General features: G+C 40.7%; 1 protein-coding gene across 1 annotated transcript in view; it reads left to right on the top strand.

Moving 5' to 3' along the window:
- Positions 1-23,232, top strand: part of LOC149990424 (vascular endothelial growth factor receptor kdr-like) — a 147,608-nt gene that overhangs the window by 106,195 nt on the left and 18,181 nt on the right. The window contains exons 18-23 of the mRNA XM_090264466.1: positions 13,001-13,136; positions 14,356-14,460; positions 15,311-15,424; positions 16,649-16,737; positions 17,882-18,089; positions 21,781-21,878. Of these exons, the coding sequence (XP_090120592.1) occupies positions 13,001-13,136; positions 14,356-14,460; positions 15,311-15,424; positions 16,649-16,737; positions 17,882-18,089; positions 21,781-21,878 (750 nt within the window). The remainder of the gene's footprint in view (positions 1-13,000; positions 13,137-14,355; positions 14,461-15,310; positions 15,425-16,648; positions 16,738-17,881; positions 18,090-21,780; positions 21,879-23,232) is intronic.

Below are 23,232 nucleotides of genomic sequence, written 5' to 3'. Positions count from 1 at the left end.
TAACTGAATCAAAAGTTATATTAAAAATTTCTTATACTGCACATAATACACAAGTTTTCTACTCTATTTCTTTTTAAAAAATGTTTGCTGGGAACTTGTATATTTTTCAACCAATTGATAAGACATAACTTTGAAAGCACTAGACTAGAAGGTTTCTAACAGACTTCTCAACTAGTTATCAATTCACACGATTCCATTTTTCTTTTATTCTTTGAATTATTTTATTTTATTTTTAATTAAAAAGTTTAACTTTATTTTTATTGTTGATACTATTATAAATATCCCCACCCCACCCACCCTGTTTGCCTGCCTCTACCCATCCCCTGCATCCCCTTCCCTCTGGCCATCACCGCACTGTTGTCTGTGTCTATGAGTCATGCATACATGTTCTTTGGCTGATTGATTCTTCACCTTTCATTCAGTCCCCTCCTGACAGCTGTCAGTCTGTTCCATGTGTCTATGCCTCTGTTTCTCTATAGTCTTTCTTTCTTTCTTTCTTTCTTTGTTTCTTTCTTTCTTTCAACTCACAATATTTTTTACTTACATAAATAAAAATTAATTTTTAATATCTTTTGTTGATTATGTGATTACAGTTGACCCAATTTTTTCCCTTTGCGGCCCTCCATGTGGTAGCCCTGTTCCCTCCAGCAGTCCCTCCATGGGTCATACATATAAAGTTCTTTGGCTTCTCCATTTACCTTACTATTCTTAACATCCCCCTGTCTATTTTGTACCTACCAACTATGCTTCTTAGTCCCTGTAATTTTTCCTCCATTAATCCACTTCCTCTTCCCCACTGATAACCCTCCAAATGATCTCCATACCTAGGGTTCTGTTCCTGTTCTAGTTGTTTGCTTAGTTTGTTTTTGCTTTTTTTCTATTCAGTTGTTGATAGCTGTGAGTTTGTTGTCATTCTACTGTTCATAGTTTTGATTTTCTTCTTTTTCTTAAATGTGTCTCTTTAACGTTTCATATAATAAGGACTTGGTGATGATGCACTCCCTTAGCTTTACCTTTTCTGAGAAGAACTTCATCTGCCCTTCCATTCTAAATGACAGCTTTGCTGGATAGAGGAATCTGGGTTGTAGGTCCTTGCTTTTCATTACTCTGAATACTTCTTGCCTGCCAAAGTTTCTTTTGAGAAATCAGCTGATAGTCTTATAGACACCCCTTCATAGGTAACTCTCTGCTTTTCTCTTGCTGTTTTTAAGATTCTCTCTTTATCTTGAACCTTTGGAATTTTAATGATGATGTGTCTTGGTGTGGTCCTCCTTGGGTCCAACCTGTTTAAGACTGACTGTGCTTCCTGGACTTGTATGCCTATTTCCTTTACCAAATTAGGGAAGTTTGCTTTCATTATTTTTTCAACTAATTTCTCAATTTCTTGATCTTCCTATTCTCCTTCTGGCACCCTTATGATTCAGATGTTGGTATGTTCAAAGTTGTCCCAGAGGTTCCTAATCCTTGTTTTTTTCAATACCTGTTTCTTTTTTCTGTTCTGGGTGAATGTTTCTTTCTTTCTTTTGTTCCAAATTGTTGATTTGAATCCCAGCTTCCTTCCCATAACTGTTCGTTCCCTGTATATTTGTCTTTATTTCACTTTGTGTAACATTCACTTCTGCCTTTATTTTGTGGCTGTAGTTGTCAGACCTCCATTGGTTCTGGCTGATGATTGTTCTATATTTTAGTTGTAATTCTGATGTGGTTGTGCAAAGAGGCGAACCATGTCTGCCTATGCTGCCATCTTGACCTGTCTCTGAAACTGCTATATCAAAAATGAAACATATTTTTATATATTGATTTTGTATCCTACAACTTTACTGTATTCACTTTTTATTTCTAAGAGTGTTTTGGTGGAATCTTTAGTGTTTTCTATAATATAAAATCGTATCATCCACAAATATTGATAGTTTTACTTTTTTCCTTTTTGGGTGATTTCTAAAACTTTGTTTTGCCTAATTGCTATAGTTAGAATTTCCAGTACTATGTTGAATAAGTGTAACTAGAGTAAGCATCCTTTGTTTCACTTTTACGGGAAAAGTGTTCAGTTTTGCACCATTGAGTATGAGTTAGTTGTCACATATTGTCTTTATTATGCTAAGGCACTTCCTTTCTATACACATTTTATTGAGAATATTTATTATAAGTAGATGTTGACTCTTGCCGAATGCTTTTGTTGCACCTGTTGAAAAAAATCATAAAATTTTCATTCTCTGTTTTGCTAATGTTGACTGATTTGTGGATGTTGAACCATTCTTGCATCCCTGGAGTAAAACCCATTGAACATGGCCCTGACTGGTATGGCTCAGTGGGTTGGGCATCATTTCACAAACCAAAAGGTCACTTGTTCGAGTCCTGGTCAGGGCACGTGCCTGGGTCACAGGCCAGGTCCCTGGTTGGGGCTGTGCAAGAGGCAACCAATCAATGTTTCTCTCACACATCAATGTTCTCTCCCTCTCTTTCTCCCTCCCGCTATCTAAAAATATAAATCAATAAAATCTTTATAAGAACCCTTTGAACATGGTGTATGATCTTTTTAATGTATTGTTGAATTCAGTTTGCTAATATCTTGTTGAGGATTTATATATATATATATATATATATATATATATATATATATATATATATGTTCATCAGAGATATTAGCCTGTTATTTGTGTGTGTATGCATGTGTGTGCAGTCCTTGTCTGGGTTTGGTATCAGGGTAATGTTTGCTTTGTGATCTTAAACGAATATTTTCTCCTCTTTATGTTTTAAAAGCATTGAAAAGAATAGGTATTAAGTATTCTTTGAATGCTTGGTAGAATTCATTGGTGAAGGCATGTGTTCCTGGGGTCTTTTTGGAGGGGTTGATTTTTATTAGTTTCAATTTCTTTAATAGTGTTTTATCAAATCAAATTGTTTCTTTCTTCATGATTCAGTCTAGGAAGGTTGTATGATTCTAAAAATAAATTTTTTTCTACGTTGTGCAATCTTGCAGTGTATAGCCCTTTATAGTATTCTCTTATGATCGTTTGCACTTCTGAGATATTCATTGTGACTTTTCCTTTTTTGTTTATGATGTTATTTATTTGAACCTTTCTTTCTTAAGTTTAGCTAAAGATTGTCAATTTTCTTTATCTTTTTGAAGAACCAGCTGTTATTTTCATTAGTCTTTTTTATTGTCTTTTTAGTAATTTTATTTATTTTGGCTCTGGTTTTTATTATTTCCTTTTTTCTTCTGACAGTAGGCTTTGTTTTTTTTATTTTTTTTTTCAGTTCTGTAAAGTGTAAGTTCAGATTGTTTATGTAAAATTTTTATTGTTTCTTGAGTTAGGTTCATACTATTACAAACTTCCCTTTTGGTAAGTCTTCTGCTGCATTCCAAAGACTTTGGTATGTCCTAGTATTTCATTGCTCTCAATTTCTTATTTTAGGTCTGTTAATAATTGCTTTATATATATTTTGTGCTCATTTGTAGGGTGTATATATATTAATAAATGTTACGTCTTCCTCATGATTGTCTCTTTATCATTATATAATGTCCATCTTTGCCTGTTGTTACCTTTTGTGGCTTCAAGTTTATTTTGTCTGATATAAGTCTGGCGACTCCCATTTTCTTTTGGATAACATTTATTTGGAGTATCACCTTCCACCCTTCACTTTGAGCCTATGTTTGGCATTGGACCTGAGATGCATCTCCTTGAAGGCAGCATGTAGTTTTGTCTTGTTTCCTAATCCATCCATATATTCTGTGCCTTTTGGTTGGTGAGTTCAGTCCACTTACATTTAGGGTGTTTATTAATATATGAGGAGTTATTACTTACCATTGTGTCTTTTGTTTTCTGATTGCTTTATAACGGTTGCTTTCTTTTTCTTTCTGTCTGCTATTTTAGTTTGGTTGTTTTCTTTGAAGTTATTCACATTTTTTCTTTTTTTAATGTATCCTATCTATGCTCTAGTTTTTGGTTTGTGGTCACCATGAGGCTTATATAAAGTCTCATAGACAAAATAGTTCTTTCTGAAAGCATCTTATTTTCTTTTGCCTATATAAGGTTCATTCATTTTCGCCTTTCCTTCTGTGTTTTTGTTGTCAGAAATTATCCTTTTTTTATGATGGGTGTTCATTGCCAAATTGGAGAAGCAATAGTTATATATAATGCTTTGCCCCTTTAGTCCTAATGGTATAGTTAAGTGTTAAACACTCTATTCTGTAGTAGAGTTCACAGTTTTCTGATTCTGCTTCTTCAGCACTTTACTGAGGATATTGGGTCATTTTGCCTTTTTGTTTCGGGTAGAAGAGCTTCTTTCAACATTTCCTGTAATGCAGGTCTTGCGGTGAATGCCCTCAGCTTTTGCTTGTGGGGAAAACTGTACTTTTTCCTTCACACCTGAAGGATAACTGTCAGGTAGATTATTTTAGCTGGCAATTTTTAACTTCCAGTGTCCTGAATACATCATCCCACTCTCTCCTGGCCTGTGGAGATTTGGCTGAGAAATCTTGATGATAACCTGATGGGGTTTACTTTGTAAGTTACTGTCTACTCCCCCTCCCCCTGATTCCTTTAGAATTCTTTCTTAATCATTGACTTTTGACAATTTTAATATAATATGTCCTGGAGAAGGTCTTTTTACATTGAAATAATTGTTTTATTAACTTATTGTACTTCTGTGTCCAGCTCCTTCTCCAGGTATGGGATACCCAGAGCTCATTGAACTGCTTTTCTGACTTTTCTTGTATCTTGCTGAGTTTCTTGATGAGCGGTATTTTGAAAGCTCTGTCACAATTTTCTTGACTTTAATTTTGGTTTCTGGAGTATTGTCATTTTTGCGATACTGTATTACCATGATTATTTGTGGCGCTTGACGAGCTGATACACTGCTAGCACGGGTGAGATAGCAATAACCTTTCTTATTTTGGCATGGCTTTCAGTTCAACAATTCAACAGGTTGGCAGAGGTCTTTCCTTTGTTTTCCAGTAGGTGGCAATGCAGTGTAAGTTTTTGGTTTCTCCTCCATGAGCTGCCTAGTTTATGTCTGAAGTCCAGCATTTAACCACTTTTATTGTCTTTGCCAGAGGCGTTCTAGGTGCCATCTTTATTGCTACCTGTGCCCCCAGGTCTTCGGTGCCTTCCTGCTGCTAGTGTCATTGCAGTCGAGGGTTTTGCTGCAGTTACGTGGGTCCCTGATAAGGTCACAGTGATGGCGTGTGCCCTTACTCTGTCTGGAGTTCTTGTGTCCAGGACAGTGTTGTTGTGTCTTGCAGATGAAGCAGGTGGGGGGGGGCAGGCTTGCAAGACCTACTACTGCTAGTGGCCTGTACCCTGTGACTGCTAGCACCATCATGGCTGACAGGCCAGTGGCACGTGTGCCATCTCTGCTGCTGCTAAAGCTCTCCAGAGTTGTCGCACGACCACATCTGGGAGGGAAGCCATATGCAGAGGCACACCAGTGCTGCTGCTGCCTTTCTGTTTCTTTTACAGGGCCCTTGTAGAGGAGCTCTAGTTGTGGGCCTTATGTGCACATCATCTACCATGCTTTCTAGGGCTGCAGGCTCCGGCCCCATGACCGGGGAACTGGGTAGTGGCTATTATACCTGCTATTCCCTCCGTTTTGCTTCCCCGATGCCTTCCAGTCCACACACCTTGAGATGTACAAATGAAGGTTTTCAGTGGCCCTAGCGGCAGATTAAGGAGAGAGGCAAGGAGAACATCTCGCTCTACCATGATGCTGAAATCACTCCTGATAGTAGCGCATTTTTATTTTTATTTCTTATTAGCTGTTTTCATCAGTATTTCTTCCCCCTATATCTTCTTCCCAGTGGTGCATTTTCATTCTTTTGCATATGGCTGTTTAGTTTTCCAAACACAATTTATTGAAGAGACTGTACTTTCTCCATTGTTTATTCTTAGCTTCTCTGTTATAAATCGAGAGACCATATATGCGTGGGTTAATTTCTGGGATCTCCATTCTGTTCCATTGGTCTATGGGACTGTTTTTATTTCAATACCATTTTTATTACTATATCTTTGTAATATAGTTTGAAGTCACCAGTGTCATGCCTCCAGCTTTGTTCTTCTTTCTTAAGGTTGTTTTGTCCACACAGGGTATTTTGTAGTTGCGTATCAAGTTTAGAATTGTTTGATCTATTTTTTTTTTTGAAAAATGAAATTGCCAATTTGAAAGTGATTGCATTGAATATGCGCATTGCTTTAACACGGCATCTTAACAATATTAAATTTTGTAATCCATAAATATAGAATGTCTTTTTGTTTGTTTGTTTGCTGGACTTCCATGCAGTTCGATTTTCTGGAACTTTTGGTTGTGTCTAGTTTTGTGGTAGTTGTGTTCCTTCTTAGTTGTGGAGGGAGACGGAGCGTAACAGTCTAGGCCTCCATCTTGGCCGGAAGTCCCTTAGAATGTCTTTTCATGTTCTTTTATTCTTTAGTCTCCTTCATTCATGTCACAGTTTTCAGTGCATAGGGCTTCCATCTCCATCATTAGTTATTCCTAGGTGTTTAATTCTTATTGATGGGGTTATAAATGGAATGTTTTATTAATTTCTCTTTCTTAGTTATCAGTGCATAAAAGTGCAACACATGTTTGCCTATTGATTTGGTATAACTACAAGTTAAGTGAACTCATTGATTAGTTCCCACAGGTTTCTTTTTTTTTTTTGGTGAAGTGTTTAGTATTTTCTGTATTTCATATCGTGTCATCTGTGTTCATCAGGCATATTGGTCTATAATTTTCTGTGGTTTTTGTTGTTTTTTTTTTTGTGTGTGTGTGTGTGTGTGGTCTCCTTGTCTGATCTTGGTATCAGGATAATATTAGCCTCACAAAATGAGTTTGGAAGTGTCCTTGTCTGGTTTTTCAAAGACTTTGAGAAAGGTTGGAATGAATTATATTTTAAGAGTTTGGTGTCATTGACCAGTACTGCCAATGTGGAGTGAGGCAGAGGGAGAACACAAAGGTTATGTCCACCGGACTGCATTCTATGAGAGTATCACAGCTGGCCTCGAGACGAGCGTCGAACCAGAAGCTTGTCTTCCAGGCCGAGGATCCAGGATAAGCATGTAGGCCTCTTTCACAGACAGACTTGGGTTGTGTTTCAATCCGCTGTCTCTGCAGTGCGTGCAGGTAGTAGGCAGCCAAACACTGCCGCTCCACTTGTCGCGGTCTGGTTGGATGGAGGACAGCAAGCCCTGCTGGCCACCACAGCCTAGTGATCAAAGGGCCTCCCGTGGGTGACAGCTACAAAAATCAGGATGCCAGATGTTAAAAACTGGGGCACTAAGTATATGTATAAATTTGCCTCCTGGAGCTACTGCTGTTCTGGAGCATGGCTAAGAGACACCACAAAGATAGTTCCTGTTCTTTGAGCTTTCTGGGAAGGATAACAGTCAAACATAAGTTGTGTGCTAATAAGAATCCTGCCCTTCGTGCCACAGCTTTGAGATGCTAATAGGCCTGTTTCACAGAAAGCCTGGGCTCCTTCTGCTATTGTCTCTTGCTGCGTCTGGGGCAGGTAGCCAACCTGTTAAGAATCCTTTCTTCATTGGTTACAGTTCTGTGTGACCCGTGAGTGTAAACCCCACTAGCCACCAGACCCAGGCCAGCTAGAGGTGTTATCTGGCAGCAGTCTCAAAAATCAGGGTGCCAAAGGAGGCTACCAACTCCTTTCTGGGAGATACTGGTGATCCGGAGTGAGGCAGAGGAAAAGCACAAACATGGTGTCCCCCAGGCTTCATCCCTTGAAAGTGTTTCAGCAGGCCCCTGTGTGTATGTAAATTAAAGGTATGTCCCTTAGGTACATTTTTTTTAAGGTAAGCTTTATTCACACAATGTCAGGGTGTTTTGTAATCAGCTGCCTTTGTACTGGGCCACGAGATGGGTGAGCCTGGGTATTGAAGCTACTTAAGAACTGTTTCTCAGTTTGATAGAGCCTTATGGGTCTCATGTACATTACCCTGGTTGGTTTTCAAAGCAAGCTGTTTTGGGGTATTGCCTCTCAGGTGTAGGTCTAAATAGTTGCGATGGCCAATGTGGGGTTTCAACTATTAGCTTCTTAGGGAGCAGCTCTGGGTTTTGAGTTCCGTTCCAGTTGTGGGTCACTGTGCTAGGAGTGGGGTTTATGGTCAGCTTTTGTGTAATCCTCTGCTACCCACGTCAGTGTGTGTTTCTTCTCATTCTCCTGATGAGTAAGAGTTACTTGGCTGGGTTTTAATTAATTAATTAACTAATCATCTGGAGGAAATTGGCTTATATGAAGCTCATAGTGGGAGGTGAGTACAGGATTTTCCTGGATTGACAACTTGTACTGGAAACTCTGGAATGTTCTATTATGTCTGTTGGTTCCATTTAGTCTAATGTATGGTTCAAGTCTAACTTTTTGTTATTGATTTTCTGTTTGATTAGGGGGTATTTGTTGAAATAGGGGATTTATATCTTAAGCAACATGGTGTAGTTGTCTATGTGTCCCTTCAGGACTGTTAGTATTTGCTTAATATATCAGGTGTTCTGATTTTGGTTGTGTAGATGTTTATGATTTGTTTAATCTTCTTTTTTTATTGTTTTTCTATTAGTTTTCCCATTTCCCCCCTTTGCTTGATTGTTTAATCTTCTTGATGGAATAACCCTGTTATCATTATATAATAATGTTCTTTTGCTCTTGTTGAGGCAAGATAGTAAGAAGCTAGGAAAATTCCTTGCCAAGTACAATCGCTGAACAAACTGGCTGAGCAATTTACAGCCAGATACAGAAAGTTGCCTCCCTAGAGATGACATGAGGCTTCAGCTGTATTTCAGCTTCAGGTCCACAATAGCAGCAAAACCAGGTGGGTGACACCAGAACCAGCTACAATGACTAAAGACCCCCTGCCCTGTCACTGACCCATCAGTAGAGACCATGACCCTGAAAGGGCACACCTGGAGAACTGATGAATATTCTGCTGAAACCCTCCCCTGAGATGTCCCCTAAGATTTCCACCTGCAATAGATAAAAGTGTCAAGACAGAACCCAGTGTTCCAGCTCTCCCTCTGAGGGGGCAGCCCAGGCCATTCCTTTTCCCTTCTTCCCTCACTTCCTCCCCCACAGTCACATGTCTCTAAACTCTAAGGGGCCCCGAGACTTGAAGCCAAGGGAGCAGGGGGCAGTGGCAGTTCATCCCAGGCTAACCCCCTGAACCTGTGTCTCCAAGGCCCCCTTTTCTCTGACTTCCCAGCGAGCTAAAGCTACCCAGCCTGGACTCTCCAGTTTCTTCTGCTATTCTAAGCCCTTTCTTGGTTTACTGTCCCCAGCTTTTATAAACATACCCTCATAGTCACCCGGACTGGTGCTGAGAACTCTTTCCTTCACAAAGTCAAGAACCTACCCATTACCAGATAGCTTTAGGCAGATCCACTCAGGGCCAGGTCCCCGTGTCCAGTAACATTGTTATTATTTTTGGCTTACACTATTTTGTCTGCTATAATGTAGCCACCCTCAATTTTTAAAGTTTCCAGTTGCATGAAATACGTGTTTCCATTTATTCACTTGAACAAGTGTATCCTTAAAGCTGCAGTTAAGTCTCTTGTAGGTAGCATTATAGTTACATCTAATTTTTAAAATCCATCCAGCCACTCTATGTGTTTTTTTTTTGTTTTTGTTTTTTAAGACTGGCTGATTTTTAAATTTTTTTAAATTAAGTTTACATTCACTATTACTTTGTATTTGTGTCAGGGGTACAGCATAGTGGTTAGATCATTATATATTGGACTTCACAAAGTGATACCCTGATATTTCCAGTACCAGTTGTAAATTCAATCCATTTGCATTTAGAGTAATAATTTATATGTAAGGACTTACTAATGCCATTTATTAATTGCTTTCTGGTTATTTTGTAGTTCAATTGTTTCTTTTCCCCTCTCTTCCTGCCTTCCTTTGTGAATTGGTGATTTTCCATGGTTGTATGCTCTGATTCCTTTCTCTTTATTTTTTGTCTGTCTACTATGCATTTTGACTTTGTAAATTACCACGAGGCTTCCTTGAAACATCAGATGGATGTAACAGTCCATTATTAACTGATAGCCACTTAACTTCAATTGCACACAAAACTCTCCTTTGATTCCTTTCTTTTAATGTGTTGGGCATCACAATTTAGCTCTTATTCTGTGGTGTATTTGTTAACACATTATAGTAGCTTTGTTATTTTTAATATTCCTGTTCTTTAACACTTATGCTATAGTTAACTGATTAACAGAATGAGTTTTCTAAAACTTTCTGTATATTTACCTTTACCAGTTTGTTGTATATTTTTGTATGTTTTCATGAACTAATTAGTATCTTTTTATTTCATCTCAAAGAGCTCCTTTTAACTTTTTTTGCAAGGCTTTTATTTTTCTGGGAAAGTCTTTATTTCTTCTTCATTTCTGAAGGTTAACATTTCAGGTAGAGTGTTCTTGGCTGGCAAAGTTTTCCTCTAGCACTTTAAATATATCACTTTCCTCTCTTCTGGCTTGTAGGGTTTCTGATGAGAAATCCACAGATAGCCTAATGGAGCTCCTTTGAATATTAGAATAATTTTATTTCTGACTGCTTTTAGGATTCTCTCTCTATTTTTAGCAGTTTCATTATAATGTATCGAAACAGATTAGTTTGAATTGAGACAATGGGATAATCTATTACCTTCTTGAACTTGGATGTTTAAGTCTCTCCCCAAGTTTGTGAAGTCCTCAGTTATTAATTTTTAAACTAAACTATCTGTTCCTTTTTGCCCCTCTTCTTCTGGAACTCTAATAATGCTAATATTTGTTTAGACTTTCTCCTACCTCTCTCTAATCCTCCTTGGATATGTTTACTGATTTTAGAGAGAAAGGAAAGTAGAGGGAGGGGAGAGAGAAAGAACATCACTGTGAGAGAAAAACATTGACGGGTTACTTGTTGTATGTGCCCTGACCGAGGATTGAACCTGCAACCTAGATATGGGCCATGATGAGGACTGAACCCTCAAACTCTAGGTGTATGCAATGATGCTCCAACCAATTGTGTCACCTGGCCAGGGCTGTTCTCTCTTTTTTATTCTTTTTCTTTGTGTTGCTGATTTTCTCTGAAGACTGGATTATTTCAAAGGTTCTATGATTTAGATCATTGATTCTATCTTCCATTTGGTTTATTCTGATAATGATGCTTTCTATTGAATTTTTACAATTTCATTAATTCCTCAAATCCAGAGTTTTTTCTTACGATTGGTTCTCTTTTTATGATTTTGCTCTCTTTGTTAAATTTCTTGTTTTGTTTATGCATTCTTTTCCTGATTTTGTTGAAATGTCTTTTGTGTTTTCTTGTAGCTCACTGAGTTACGTCAAAGAAGCTCATTTAAATTTTTTATTGCTTCAGTCACAGAATTCTGTGTCTTTGAGGTCATTTACTGGAAGATTATTGAGATTTTTAAATGATATCCTGTTTCCTTAAATTTTTATGTTCCATTGAATACAAAACATTCGAAGTAGCAGTCACGTCCACCAGTCTTTCCTTGTTACCTTCGGTTAGGAGATACTGTTCCTTGGTCCTGCTGATATCTGGGGCTTTCTCTGGCCGTATACAAAATATACCTGTCTCATGCTTCTTTTTCCCTCATATGACAGAATTGTTAAGCTTGTATGTTTTAATGTTACGATCTACCAGTCTGGTTTCTGGGAAACTCTCCTTTTTCCTGAAGATGGTGCTACAGCTCGTTTGTGCTTTCTTCTTTGTCCACAGCCCCTAGCCTGTTTTCTGCACACATTTCCCATCTCCTGGAGCTTGCGTTTGTCACTGCATTTGGGAACATGCATAAGGGGCTGGCTATGGCATGGGAGGAGGTGTGGGTTTAAAGCTAGGGCATTGGAGGTGTCTACAGGGCAGGTGGGTGGATTCCCAGTGGCCCTTGGGTGGAGGATTCCTGCCAGAGTCATTTTCTGCTCATAGTTACAAAGTTTAATCCATTTACACTGCATTTGATTACTGAGATCAAAGGGCTTAATTCTGCCATTTCACTAATTTTTTCTCTCTGTTTTAAACCTTTCCTTGTTTTTCAAGTTCTCCTTTATAACCTTCATTTGTAATTAATTGTTTTTAATGCCTCAAGTGTTATGGTCAATCCCTGTGCCTACGGATGCTTTGGGATAAAGCTGTCTGAGAAGCTAACCCTTTCCTGGTTATGCTCCAGTTTGTATTAAAACCAAGAAGAGCTTTTGTACTGGTCTTTGAGGGAGCTGCCAGAGATGTTGAGACCTACAACCACAATATTTTTAGAACAGGGTCCATACTGTTCCCTCTGACACTAATAACAATGGGCACTAGGAGTACTTACTACCATGTTCCTGGCTGCTGCCAATATGGGATGTAAAGGATGAGAGGTAGGCAATTTTAAATGTCACAGAGCTCTATTACCACAAAGCTGGTGATTCTTATTTACCCAAGTCCTTTCCCCCATTGTTGTAAGTTTTTACTAGGTTTGGAGCTATCCAAAAGTTAATTTTGGGGGAGGGAGAGAAGGGGGAGATAAGTAAGGGAAGGGTTTAATAAAGGAACTAGTATAAATGACCCACGGACATGGACAACGGGGAGGGATATGACTGTGGGAGAAGGGGTGGGCTGGGTGGAGGGGAGCAATGGGGGAAAAATAGGACACCTGTAATAGAAAAACAATTTTATAAAAGGTTATTTCTGACCAGTTTTTCCCCCTCATTAGCTGATTTGAGGGGGCATAAACCCAGAGTTGGCAACTTTGCCATTTTGGGTGCTGTCCTTTATTTATTATTGATATTTAATAGTTCTTTATAATATGGGTATTAATTTGCCATGTTTGTTGTAACTATTTTTCTAGTCTGTATGTGTTTTAATTTTTTCATGGGGTGTTCTTTATTATATTTATGCTTATGATGTGTTTTCGACTTTGTGAATTAACTTAAAATAGAAAATAGGAAAATCTAGAGACCTTATTCATCTTCAGAAGATCAAGAAAACACATTAACATGCTTTTCTTTTTTCTTTTTGCAGCCCAGTGTGTCAGATATCAAAACTGGCTACCTTTCCATAATCATGGATCCTGAAGAGATGCCCCTTGATCAACAGTGTGACAGGCTTCCTTATGATGGCACTAAATGGGAATTCCCTAGGGAACGGTTGCAGTTAGGTGAGAAGAAATCCCTATTATATCATCCTTCCACTTTTCTTTCACCAGACTGTTACAAAATCACTGAGTAAAAGGTCCGAGAAAAAAACAGTGACTTGAAACCCAGGATGCAATTAAACCTTAATCAAGTGGAATTTGTTTCAAAGATGATACTGATGGGAACAGAAGCCATAAATTAGGGGAGCAGAATGGCATTGCACACGTAGCATAGCACTAGGAAGCTTTACAAGTACTAATCAAGTGACCTTATGCAAGACATGCCACCGGACTTTTCAGAGATTTATTTCATTCTTTAAAAAGAAAATATGAATAATTGTGGGTGTGCTGTTTATATTCTGTTGCTACTCTGAGGGTGTACTGAGGTAACATTTGGGAATGTATTTTACAAATTTTAAACACTTCCCAAATGGAAGGTATTGGCTAACAATGTAGTCTCTTCGAAAGATGTTGATTGGACAGGTCAGGTCCTTTAAATAAAGAAAATACAATGAGTGCCCACGGAGATATATGGAGTATTCCAGTAACTTCTATGCTTCCAAGTGAAGTAGATGACCAGATGTCTTCACTTAAACCTTATTAACAAGTGTGTGCTAACCCCTTCACCTGAAGAAGTGGTTTGGGCCTACAGAGCACCATACCTCTGCTCCAACCCACAGGGTTCTTTCTCTCACTTGCTGGCATGGCATAGTCCTTTATTTGCTCATTTCACACATATTTATTGGTCATCTACAATATATTAAACATCTTTCCAGGTGATGGGGATGTAGCAATGAGCAAGACAGACCTCATGGAGGTTATATCCTTTTGGGGGAATTACTAATAAATACTCCAGCATAATGTTATCTAGTCATAAAGTTATGAAGGCTACCTAATAAGGCAAGTTGAAAAAATACAGAATAAAAACATTGTTGTTTGTTTTCAATTTTTTAAAATTTTTATTTTATTTTTTTGACTTAATGTTTATTGCATTTTTCCATTACCATTTAGTCCCCTTGCACATCCCTTCCCCCAGCAATCACCACACTGTTGCCCATGGCCAACAGTCCTTTTTCCTTTTTGCTCAGTCCCTCCATTGTTGCTTTGCATGGGGTGGTCTAGAAAGGCCTCCCAGAGAATTCTGACTCAGCACTTACGGTGCCCATTACAAGCAGCCAGCTTTTCATCTCGCTCTGGGGTCTTTCAGTGGCTGCTGTTCATTTTTTGCTTCTCGTTTCCTCAGGCAAAACCCTTGGTCATGGTGCCTTCGGTAAAGTGGTAGAAGCTTGTGCCTTTGGCATCGACAGAGCTTCAACCTGCAAAACGGTAGCAGTGAAAATGCTGAAAGGTAATGTTTATCTGCCTTGGAAGCAATTGAAGAGCATCTGTAAGGATGCTCGGGGATCAGGTGGCAACTGGACTGTAAAAGATACCAAGTTAAAGGAGTGGAGGGAGGTAACAACAACTGACTTCCGCCCTCATTTGATCAGGGTTTCCTAAGAAACCTCAGCCATGGACATGAGTCAAGCAGCATGGAACCTTGTGTGTCAGACTAATTGTTCTTCTTTTGTGTTCAACCACATAAATACTAGAGTAAAGACTGGAGGTTTGCAGTTTTGGATATAAGGCCAATACGAGTTGCAGTGGTATCTGGCCACCAGAATTCCTATATGGTTTTCCATTGCATAGTAGAAGGGGATAGTACAGAATATGCTTGGATAGAATTCCAACTGGATTCTGCACCGGTCATGCTGCATGAACCTATAGTGTGGTTCCAATCTTGAATAGATAAACCTGTGTATGTTTAAGCATCCCAATACCATCTAGTCCATGCCCCTGCCTCCACACAGAAGAAGACTTAAGCCTAGCTTGGCCATTTCACCAGTCACCTCTTCCACGATCGTAATACAGAAAAAGATGATCACAAAAGAAGTAGCTATCTAAGGAAGTGCTTTTCAAAATGAAAAGGTGGAGTAGTTAAGGACGTTAGGACACAAATCTCAGCATGCAGGTGGACCGGTGCATGTGAACATATTACTCTTCCATTTATACTATTGTTTGGAAAGCACAAAAACTAATCGTTGTGTTATGGACATTTCTGCCAGTATTCTTTAGCATGAAACAGGATCGTCTATGCTCCTGCAGCCTCTCCCAGGAGAAACGGTTCTTTCGTGCATTACTGTGTTTATTTCAAGCAGATTGTGCAACTTCCAGTGAGTTTAAGGCTTTGATGTCAGAACTGAAGATCCTCATTCACATTGGGCACCACCTCAATGTGGTTAACTTGCTGGGTGCCTGCACCAAACCTGGAGGTGAGTCTTCCTGTCCAGAACTGCCCTCTAGTGGTCAGAGCTCTCAGAGGCAAGTGGGGCCCTATTTAAACATCTTGATGTACTGCCTCGGAGCTTCTTCTAACGTAGAGATTCCTTGCAATGCACAGAACCTCCAGAGCCCATGCTCTTTGACCCCTGTTCCAGGAAATACTGTGCAATATATAAACGGATTGGATGTATCTCTAAAATTCTTGGCAGCTGCGACATCCTGTGGAATCTTGGACACGTTAGTGGCAGAGAAAACATTTGGGGGCCAAGGAAGTATGCCAACAAATTCAGGGAAGGGGTCTCCATAGCCTCCTTCAGTTACCCATCTTAGCTTTCACCCTCTTAGGTTAGCACCACAGCCTGAGCAGGCGTTGCACCCACTTAGTCGATGGCAATTCTACAGCCCCTGTCTGTGTCTTTACAGACTTCACGTCATTCTCTCAACTACACCAAAAGCGCTCTAGTTGTTTCTCTATTATGGTGCTATTGAAAAGTTGTCTCTTTCATTTAACTTCATTTTCAGCAACATTTTCTGAGCCCCTTCTGATCTTATGTGAGGCGCTAGGTAAGGAGCTCGGAGGGTGTACTGGGAGCATGGTGCGGGAAAACTACACAAATAAATAAAAGAGGCCTTCAGGCCACATATGATTAGTGGTGCCCACCAGCACAGAGAAAAGGTAAGCTATGGGAAACCTGTGGAGAGCCTTAAGCCATGGAGTAACACGATGAAAACAGAGAGATGCATTTCAGCAGGATAGTAGCGGGGGGATAGTGCAACAGTGTGGAGGGTGGAGACAGGAGCCCCAGTTAGTTAGTAAATAGATGACATCTTCAGCTAGTTGGGTACTGCTTTGCCCTCGTCATTGTGACTGTTCTCTGCATGTGGCTAGGGGCCCTGTCGTCCTCATTCCTGGATCCTTCATGTTAGCCAGCCCAGGGAACATCACAGTAAAGGTGCATTGTGGTTTATTGGCCTTACCTTCCCCCTTCTGCCAAGTCTTCCCTCACCCAACTCTCAGCCAGCCAGCTAGCTGTTCCTGGGATAATCACCACTGTATTCAGCCAAGTAGTCAGTCAACTGGTTCATAGCTAGAGAAATCCTGTGAGGTTTTAGGAGATCTCTGGTCAACACGTTACCAGGACAAGGCTAGCCCAGGAGTTGGCTAGCCTTCTCATCATTGCTGGAAAGATGATTGTGGACATTATTTTTGGCAGGTCCTTTGATGGTCATTGTAGAATTCTGCAGATATGGGAATCTGGCTGACTTTCTGAGAGGGAAAAGAGGCGATTTTATTGCTTCCAAGGTAGGTTTCCCCAACTGAACTGCACACTCTGTCTTCATTTTTGAATACTTCCTGCAGATGTTCACATGATAAAAGAGGGGGGGCATGAAAGCAGAGGCCAAAAAACTACTGATCAGGGAAGGTAGCATATGCATTTCTACATCCAATACAGCCTTGAACTCAATAACCTCTAAAGTTTTTCTTAGACAGAAAACTCAGCATGCTCCTGGCATGGGCTGAAATGATGTCGTTGGTTAGTGTCTCCCTCAGTTTACAATATGAGATCCACAGTAGTTAGCTAGCCCAGTTCCCATCATGCCTTTATTCTTCCACGGCCATCAACTTGAGCTTTGTGACCTGAGGCTGTGGGAAAAAGAAAATTTCAAAAATCACATTTATCGGCGTGACATTGATTAATAAGATTGTGTAGGTTTCAAGTGTATGATTCTAAGGCCCTTTCATCTGGATAACTTCCAGCCCAGAGCATATGTCACTGACATCTCAATATTCCCCCTCTTCTCACTTTCCTGCTCTCTGTAGATGGACACGATGCCACTGCCCTTATCTCTCTGGGGAAAGGTAGATGCCTCTGTTTTTCAAAGTACTGCGAAGCACTGTGTCAGTCACTGCTTTTTTTAGAAAAATACCTGATTTCTTAAATGAATTCAGAAAAGAGGCTCCAGAACCCAGGGTGTGATCTGACTTGGTTTTCTAAACCTAGCTAGCCATTTGGTAACTCAACCCCCAAGTTCTTCCTCTACTCTAATCTTAGCAAAGAAAGGGAGTAATGGTAGTTAAAAAGAGAGGACGTCTTCGTTTTATGACAAAGGCTCAATTCTAAGCACAGAGCTCGGACACCCTTTGGAGTACCACATGTCACCAGTTATCCTGGCCCTGTGAAGGCCTGCGGACTCATGGGGCAAGGAAACCCCTTCGACAGTCAGATCTGGGACGTTTCCTCTCACCAGAAGTGAGTTTACTGACATCAGGGCGTAGCGAACAGATCCCCAGACTAAGAGTCAGCACTCTCAGCTTCCTTCCAGCCTGTCTTGAGCAGTTCCCTTACACCTCTCTAGGCCTCAGTCTCCCCAACAGAAACATGAGGTAGGATGGATCGATAATGCTTAAGTCTCTTCCAGCTCTGAAGATCTATTTAAACTCTCAGGTCCCGCTCAGTGTGGATAGAAAGGTGAAGACTTTTCATGATTCTGACTACAAGTCCTCCCAGCTGGTGAAGCAGCGTCTGGAGAGCGTGGCTAGCACAGGAAGTTCCGCCAGCTCTGGATTCATTGAGGACAAGAGCTATAGTGACTCTGATGAGGAGGAAGAAAGTAACCGCCACCTTCTGGGGGGCACAATGAGCCACCGAGTAGGTATGTGGGGTTGTCATCTGGCCAACACTGAAGGCTACTGGAGGTTTGAGGATAGGGGTTGCACTGGGGGAGTGAGGCCACTGCCCAGCAGGGTTACACCAGGGTTGAGGGATGTCATCCCGAAAACCATGCCTCTTCCTCTGTAACTGTTGCCATGCATCTCGGAGGACACTTGCTTCTAAGCTCAGTTGCACTTCCGTTAGCAAACAGAAGGAGTTGCCAATGACAACCTCCCACATTGGTCTAGACCTTTACAGTTTGCAAAGCACTTTCCTGTGAAATGAATAGGGATGCTTATCTCCACTGGACGGAGAAGGAAACTGACACTCAGTGCAGGGATAATGTAAAATAGACTTCACAGATCCCGCCTGATAGTCACAATATTTAACAGGTATGTAAGGTATTCAGAAATGGCTATGAATGTGAAAATATTTTACAAGTATTGAAATATTGAACAAATACTGGCACAGATAGCAACCAATCAGAATAAATGCCTGCTGTAGCCCTGGACCAGGGTCTTGGGGTTTGTGAATCATGGTAAAGCCTGGGTGGGGATGGGCTAAGTGTAGTGGAGAGGGCACTTGCAGAGCTTGTCAGAGTAACTAGTTGCCAAGCAGTATGGGAATATTTCAAGGATAAGCAACTATAATAGCTGTACCAATGTGTACCACCTCTATATGGATCTGGCTCCGCTAAATAGGAGAAGGAAGAGTTGAATGCAGTCTGCCTACTTCTTTCCATGTTACCTCCCACCCTGGTGTTTTTAAAGTCTTATTATTTTTTATATTTTATTTTATTTTTTTAGCGAGAGGGGAAGGAAGGGAGAAAAAGAGGGAGAGAAATATCAATGTGTGAGAGATACATCGATCAGTTGCCACTTGCATGCCCTCATTTGGGGACGAGGCCTGAAACCCTGGCATGCACCCTGACCAGGAATCGAACCGGCAACCCTTTGGTTCCCAGGCTGACACTCAATCCACTAAGCCACACTAGCCAGGGCCCACCCCTGGTTTTGACTGACAGGTTCGAGCATTGACTTTGCGTTGTGTTTGTATTATTCTGTATGAGCTTTCTGCCTGACACTGACATGCACTGGTGCCCCTGATCTTTCTGCCTCTGTTCCTCTGTTGTCCTTTTGGTCACAAATAAACTATGTATGATGTCTCTCTGGCTTTGATGCATGATGGGACATCAGCTGGTCTGAGAATGAGAAGATTGGGGTTTTATTATTGGCTCTCACTGACATAGTTTGTGACCTTGGACAAGTCATACCTCTTCTCTAGGCTTCATTTTTTCTACTTGTAAAATGACAGTGGAAACTTGGACTAGAATCTTGGTAATGGCCTTTGTAATCCTAATATGTTACTGGTAGAGCATTAGGAAGGACACAGAAATTTCTGAACTTTGCACCTATTGACAGATATTAGGGGAAGTGATCTAGGAAAGAGTGTGCTATGTAGTGACCATACATTGTAATAACAAAAGTTCAGGGCTACTGTCACTATGAATCATGGGAATTTCCTGAAAATTCCCAACCTTTGGCATACGATAGACATTTTACAGATTCTCTCTTATGTCCAGAACTGGCAGGAAAATCTGGAAAATAATGTGTTCAATTCTGGGGTCTGGGGAGTAGTCAAGGTATGAACTATTGAATCCCTTTAGACATCCTGGTATACTCTGTTGATTCACAAGAATCTATGGCCATCACTTAGAAATACACTGGAGGTGGACTTCTGGCCAAGATGGAGGCTTAGACTGACACACTCCATCTCCCTCCACAACTAAGAAGGAATACGACATCCTCAAAAGCAAAAATAACCAGAAATTCCAGAAAATAAAACTGCATGGAAGTCCAGCGTATGAAGTTATAAACCAGTGGTGCTCGTCTGGACGGGTAGGAGGGGCGGAGCCGGGACGGAAAGGTCGGGCTGTGCTGTCCACGGTAGCAGCGGGGATAGCGGCGGGACTGCGAGAAATGCCAGGGGAGCAGTCCCGGCAGCCGTCAAGACCCGTCAGCTCGCGATTCTAATGCTGGGGAAGGCAGACCCCCACTGCCTCGGACTGCGAGGCCCAGAGGGTGTGGGGACAGAGGAGGCAGCTCTCAGTCTCTCAGCGGAGAATGAATGGCAGGAATCCATCTTGGACCCCCACCCCCACACAAAGTGCCACAGCGTGATGAGAAGGGTCGTCAGGTTGTGACGAGTGCTCAGGGCGCTGCACCAGATAGCGTAGGAGCTGTGACAGCCCCGCCCAAAAAGGAAAGATAAACAAAAACGGTCAGAATGACAGGAATAATTGAAATACTAGTCATGAAGCTAACCGAAAAGCAGATAAAGGAATTAACCAATGAACAAATAGAAAAACTTTCTGAGGCTCAGTTCAGAGCTATAGTCATAAGGCAGCTTACAGAATTAACAGAAGATATTGAACACGACAGGGAGGGACTGAAGGCTAGCCCTGCTGAAATGAACGAAAACACATATGAGACAAGTGGTGAGGAAAGGAAAACCAGGGATCAAATCAACAAATCGGAACATAGGGAAGGAACAAACAGTCAACCAGTGCAGAAAGAGGAAACGAAAAGTGAAAGTGAGGACAATGAGGAGAGGCTCAGAAACTTATCAGACAGCTATAAGCAGGCCAACATCTGAATCATAGGGTTGCCAGAAGGTGAAGAAGAAGAACTAGAAATGGAAAAATTATGTGAAAAAATAATGAAGCAGAACTTCCCAAACTTGGGGAAGGAAATAGACTTACATGTCCAGGAAGCACAGAGAGTTCCAGGAAAACTGGACCCAGAGAGAACCACTCCAAGACACATTATAATCAAAATGTCAAAAATTAAAGATAAAGAGAGAATCTTAAAAGCAGCAAGAGAGAAGAAAAGAATTACTTACAAAGCGGTCCTAATTAGACTGTCAGCGGATTTCTGAAAAGAGACTTTACAGGCAAGAAGGGACTGGCAAGAAATATTCAAAGTAATGACAATCAAAAACCTACAGCCATGATTACTCTATCCAGTGAAACTGTCATTCAGAATAGAAGGGCAGAGGAAGTGCTTCCAGGAAAACTGAAGAAGTTCATCAGATCCAAATCACTGTTATATGAGATGTTAAAGGGACTGGTTTAGAAGAAGAAGGATCAAAACTATGAACATTAAAAGGAAAATTCACAACAACCAACAATAGAAGCTAGGGAATTGAAACAAAGGCAAACTAAGTAGGCAACAAGGGTGGAAAAAGAATTATAGGTGTGGGGAACATTATGTGGGGAGGGGGAAGGGGGAAAGGGAGGGAGATGGTACAGGAATTAAGAAGCATAGTAGGAGGGAATGGAATAGACAGGAAGAGGTTGAGAAGAACTATATGCACAACCAATGGACATGGACTAAATGGGGGGGGGCAACTGGAGGGAGAGGGTCACTGGGTGGAGGGGAGCAGTGGGAAAAGAAATTGGGACAACTCTAACAGCATAATCAATAAAACATTTAAAAAAATACACTGGAGGTCATGGTAGAGTAAGGTCTGCCAAGTTCCTATTGTCAAAAGCCTTTGCCTCCATTTTGCAAGTTTTTATGGAAAGCAGGTGTTTCTTCCTCTGTAGCTCTTCCCTGTTGCTGCCACTACAGAATTGTGGGCAAGTTTTCAACTACCAGCCTTTTTCTCCATCCTTCTTTTTGTTTCTCTAGATTCAAAGAACCTCTATAAGCACACCCTCACCTTGGAGGACCTCATCTGCTATAGCTTCCAAGTGGCCAAGGGCATGGAGTTCCTGGCTTCCAGAAAAGTGAGTATTCATTCTCCCTTTTTGTTCATTTATACTGTTTGGGGGGGTAGGAGAAGTAGATGTCCATAATACCAGTATCCATAGTAGCTTTTTTAATAGTCCACTCTTATACTTTGTCTTTTCTTTTTTGAATTGTCCTTTGAGAAATGCACACTCGTTCATTTCCCTCTACCTACCTGCCATTGTGTGGGGCTTATTTTTCAGACCCTAATAATAGGAGATGGCTAGAGTATTTAAAGCCAGCAGTGCAGGTTATTACATATCAAAATAAGCTTTTTCAAAAAATATCTGTTGATTGCATCCTACGTCCTCTATGCTAACTGTTAGAGGTACAAACATGAAAGATACAAATTCTCTTTCTTAAGAATCCACTGATGTAGACAGATTCTAAATCCAGTATTCCCTCACTTATTGTGGGTATTACATTCTAGACCCCACCCCCCACGAAATAGGAACTTTATATTTATTCTACACTCTTAAACCTACGTCACTTTAACAACATACGTAGAGAGTACCTCAAAATCCCGCGATAGAGCAAAAAATCCACAATAAAGAATTAAATATAATATTTTTACAAATCCCGTGATACAGTGAGGCCACTATAAGTGAACCGTGATATAGCAAGGGACTGCTGTATAAGAAAACAATCTAGGTCCTATGAGAGAAGTCTGAAATAAGCACTTTGTGACTATATGGAAGGAAGTCTAAAGAATCTGTGGTCTTCTCAGCAGACGTATTTAAGCAATATTATGAAGACTTGAAAACAAAGAGAGTTTCCAAAGACTGACGTAGGGTGCATGAAGGTGTGTGGATGAGGAATATAATATAGCTGAACAGAGAGCTTGACATTGATTATAAAAGGCTTTGAACATCATACAAAGAAATTTGAGTTTTGATGGTTTCTAACTGTCACAAAATTAAAATGTTTTCATTAGGAACATGCTCTGGTCTGTGCTTAAGGAATGGGACTTTGGGGACCAAAGTGGACCAGTTAGTAGTTCTGGGGGCTAGGCTGTAGGCAGAGATAACAATTGGGAAACTATTACAATGGTCCAAAGGAGGGACAAAAAGGGTCTGTGTGACCCAGGGTACTAGCCGTGGAATGCGGTAGATAGAGTACATTTACACTCCAAGGTAATATCCCAGTGTCCAAAGGACAAAACATATTAGTGCTAGCCGAGTAGGAGGGACCATTCCATTGTAATGGAGATTCTGCCCACTAGGTCATGTTTCAGAACAGATCGCCTCATCAGTCTCTCGGTAAACGTTTGCGTAAACACGTGTCTCGGGCCGAACACTTCTGAGATACTTCCCTGTTCTAAATTTTCATTCCTCTCCCCTCCACACTGAGTAG

Source organism: Furipterus horrens, unplaced genomic scaffold (genome assembly GCF_987537825.1).
Source record: "Furipterus horrens unplaced genomic scaffold, mFurHor1.1.pri manual_scaffold_17, whole genome shotgun sequence".
Classification (NCBI taxonomy): Eukaryota; Metazoa; Chordata; class Mammalia; order Chiroptera; family Furipteridae; genus Furipterus; species Furipterus horrens.
This window is presented reverse-complemented; position numbering and strand designations above follow the sequence as displayed.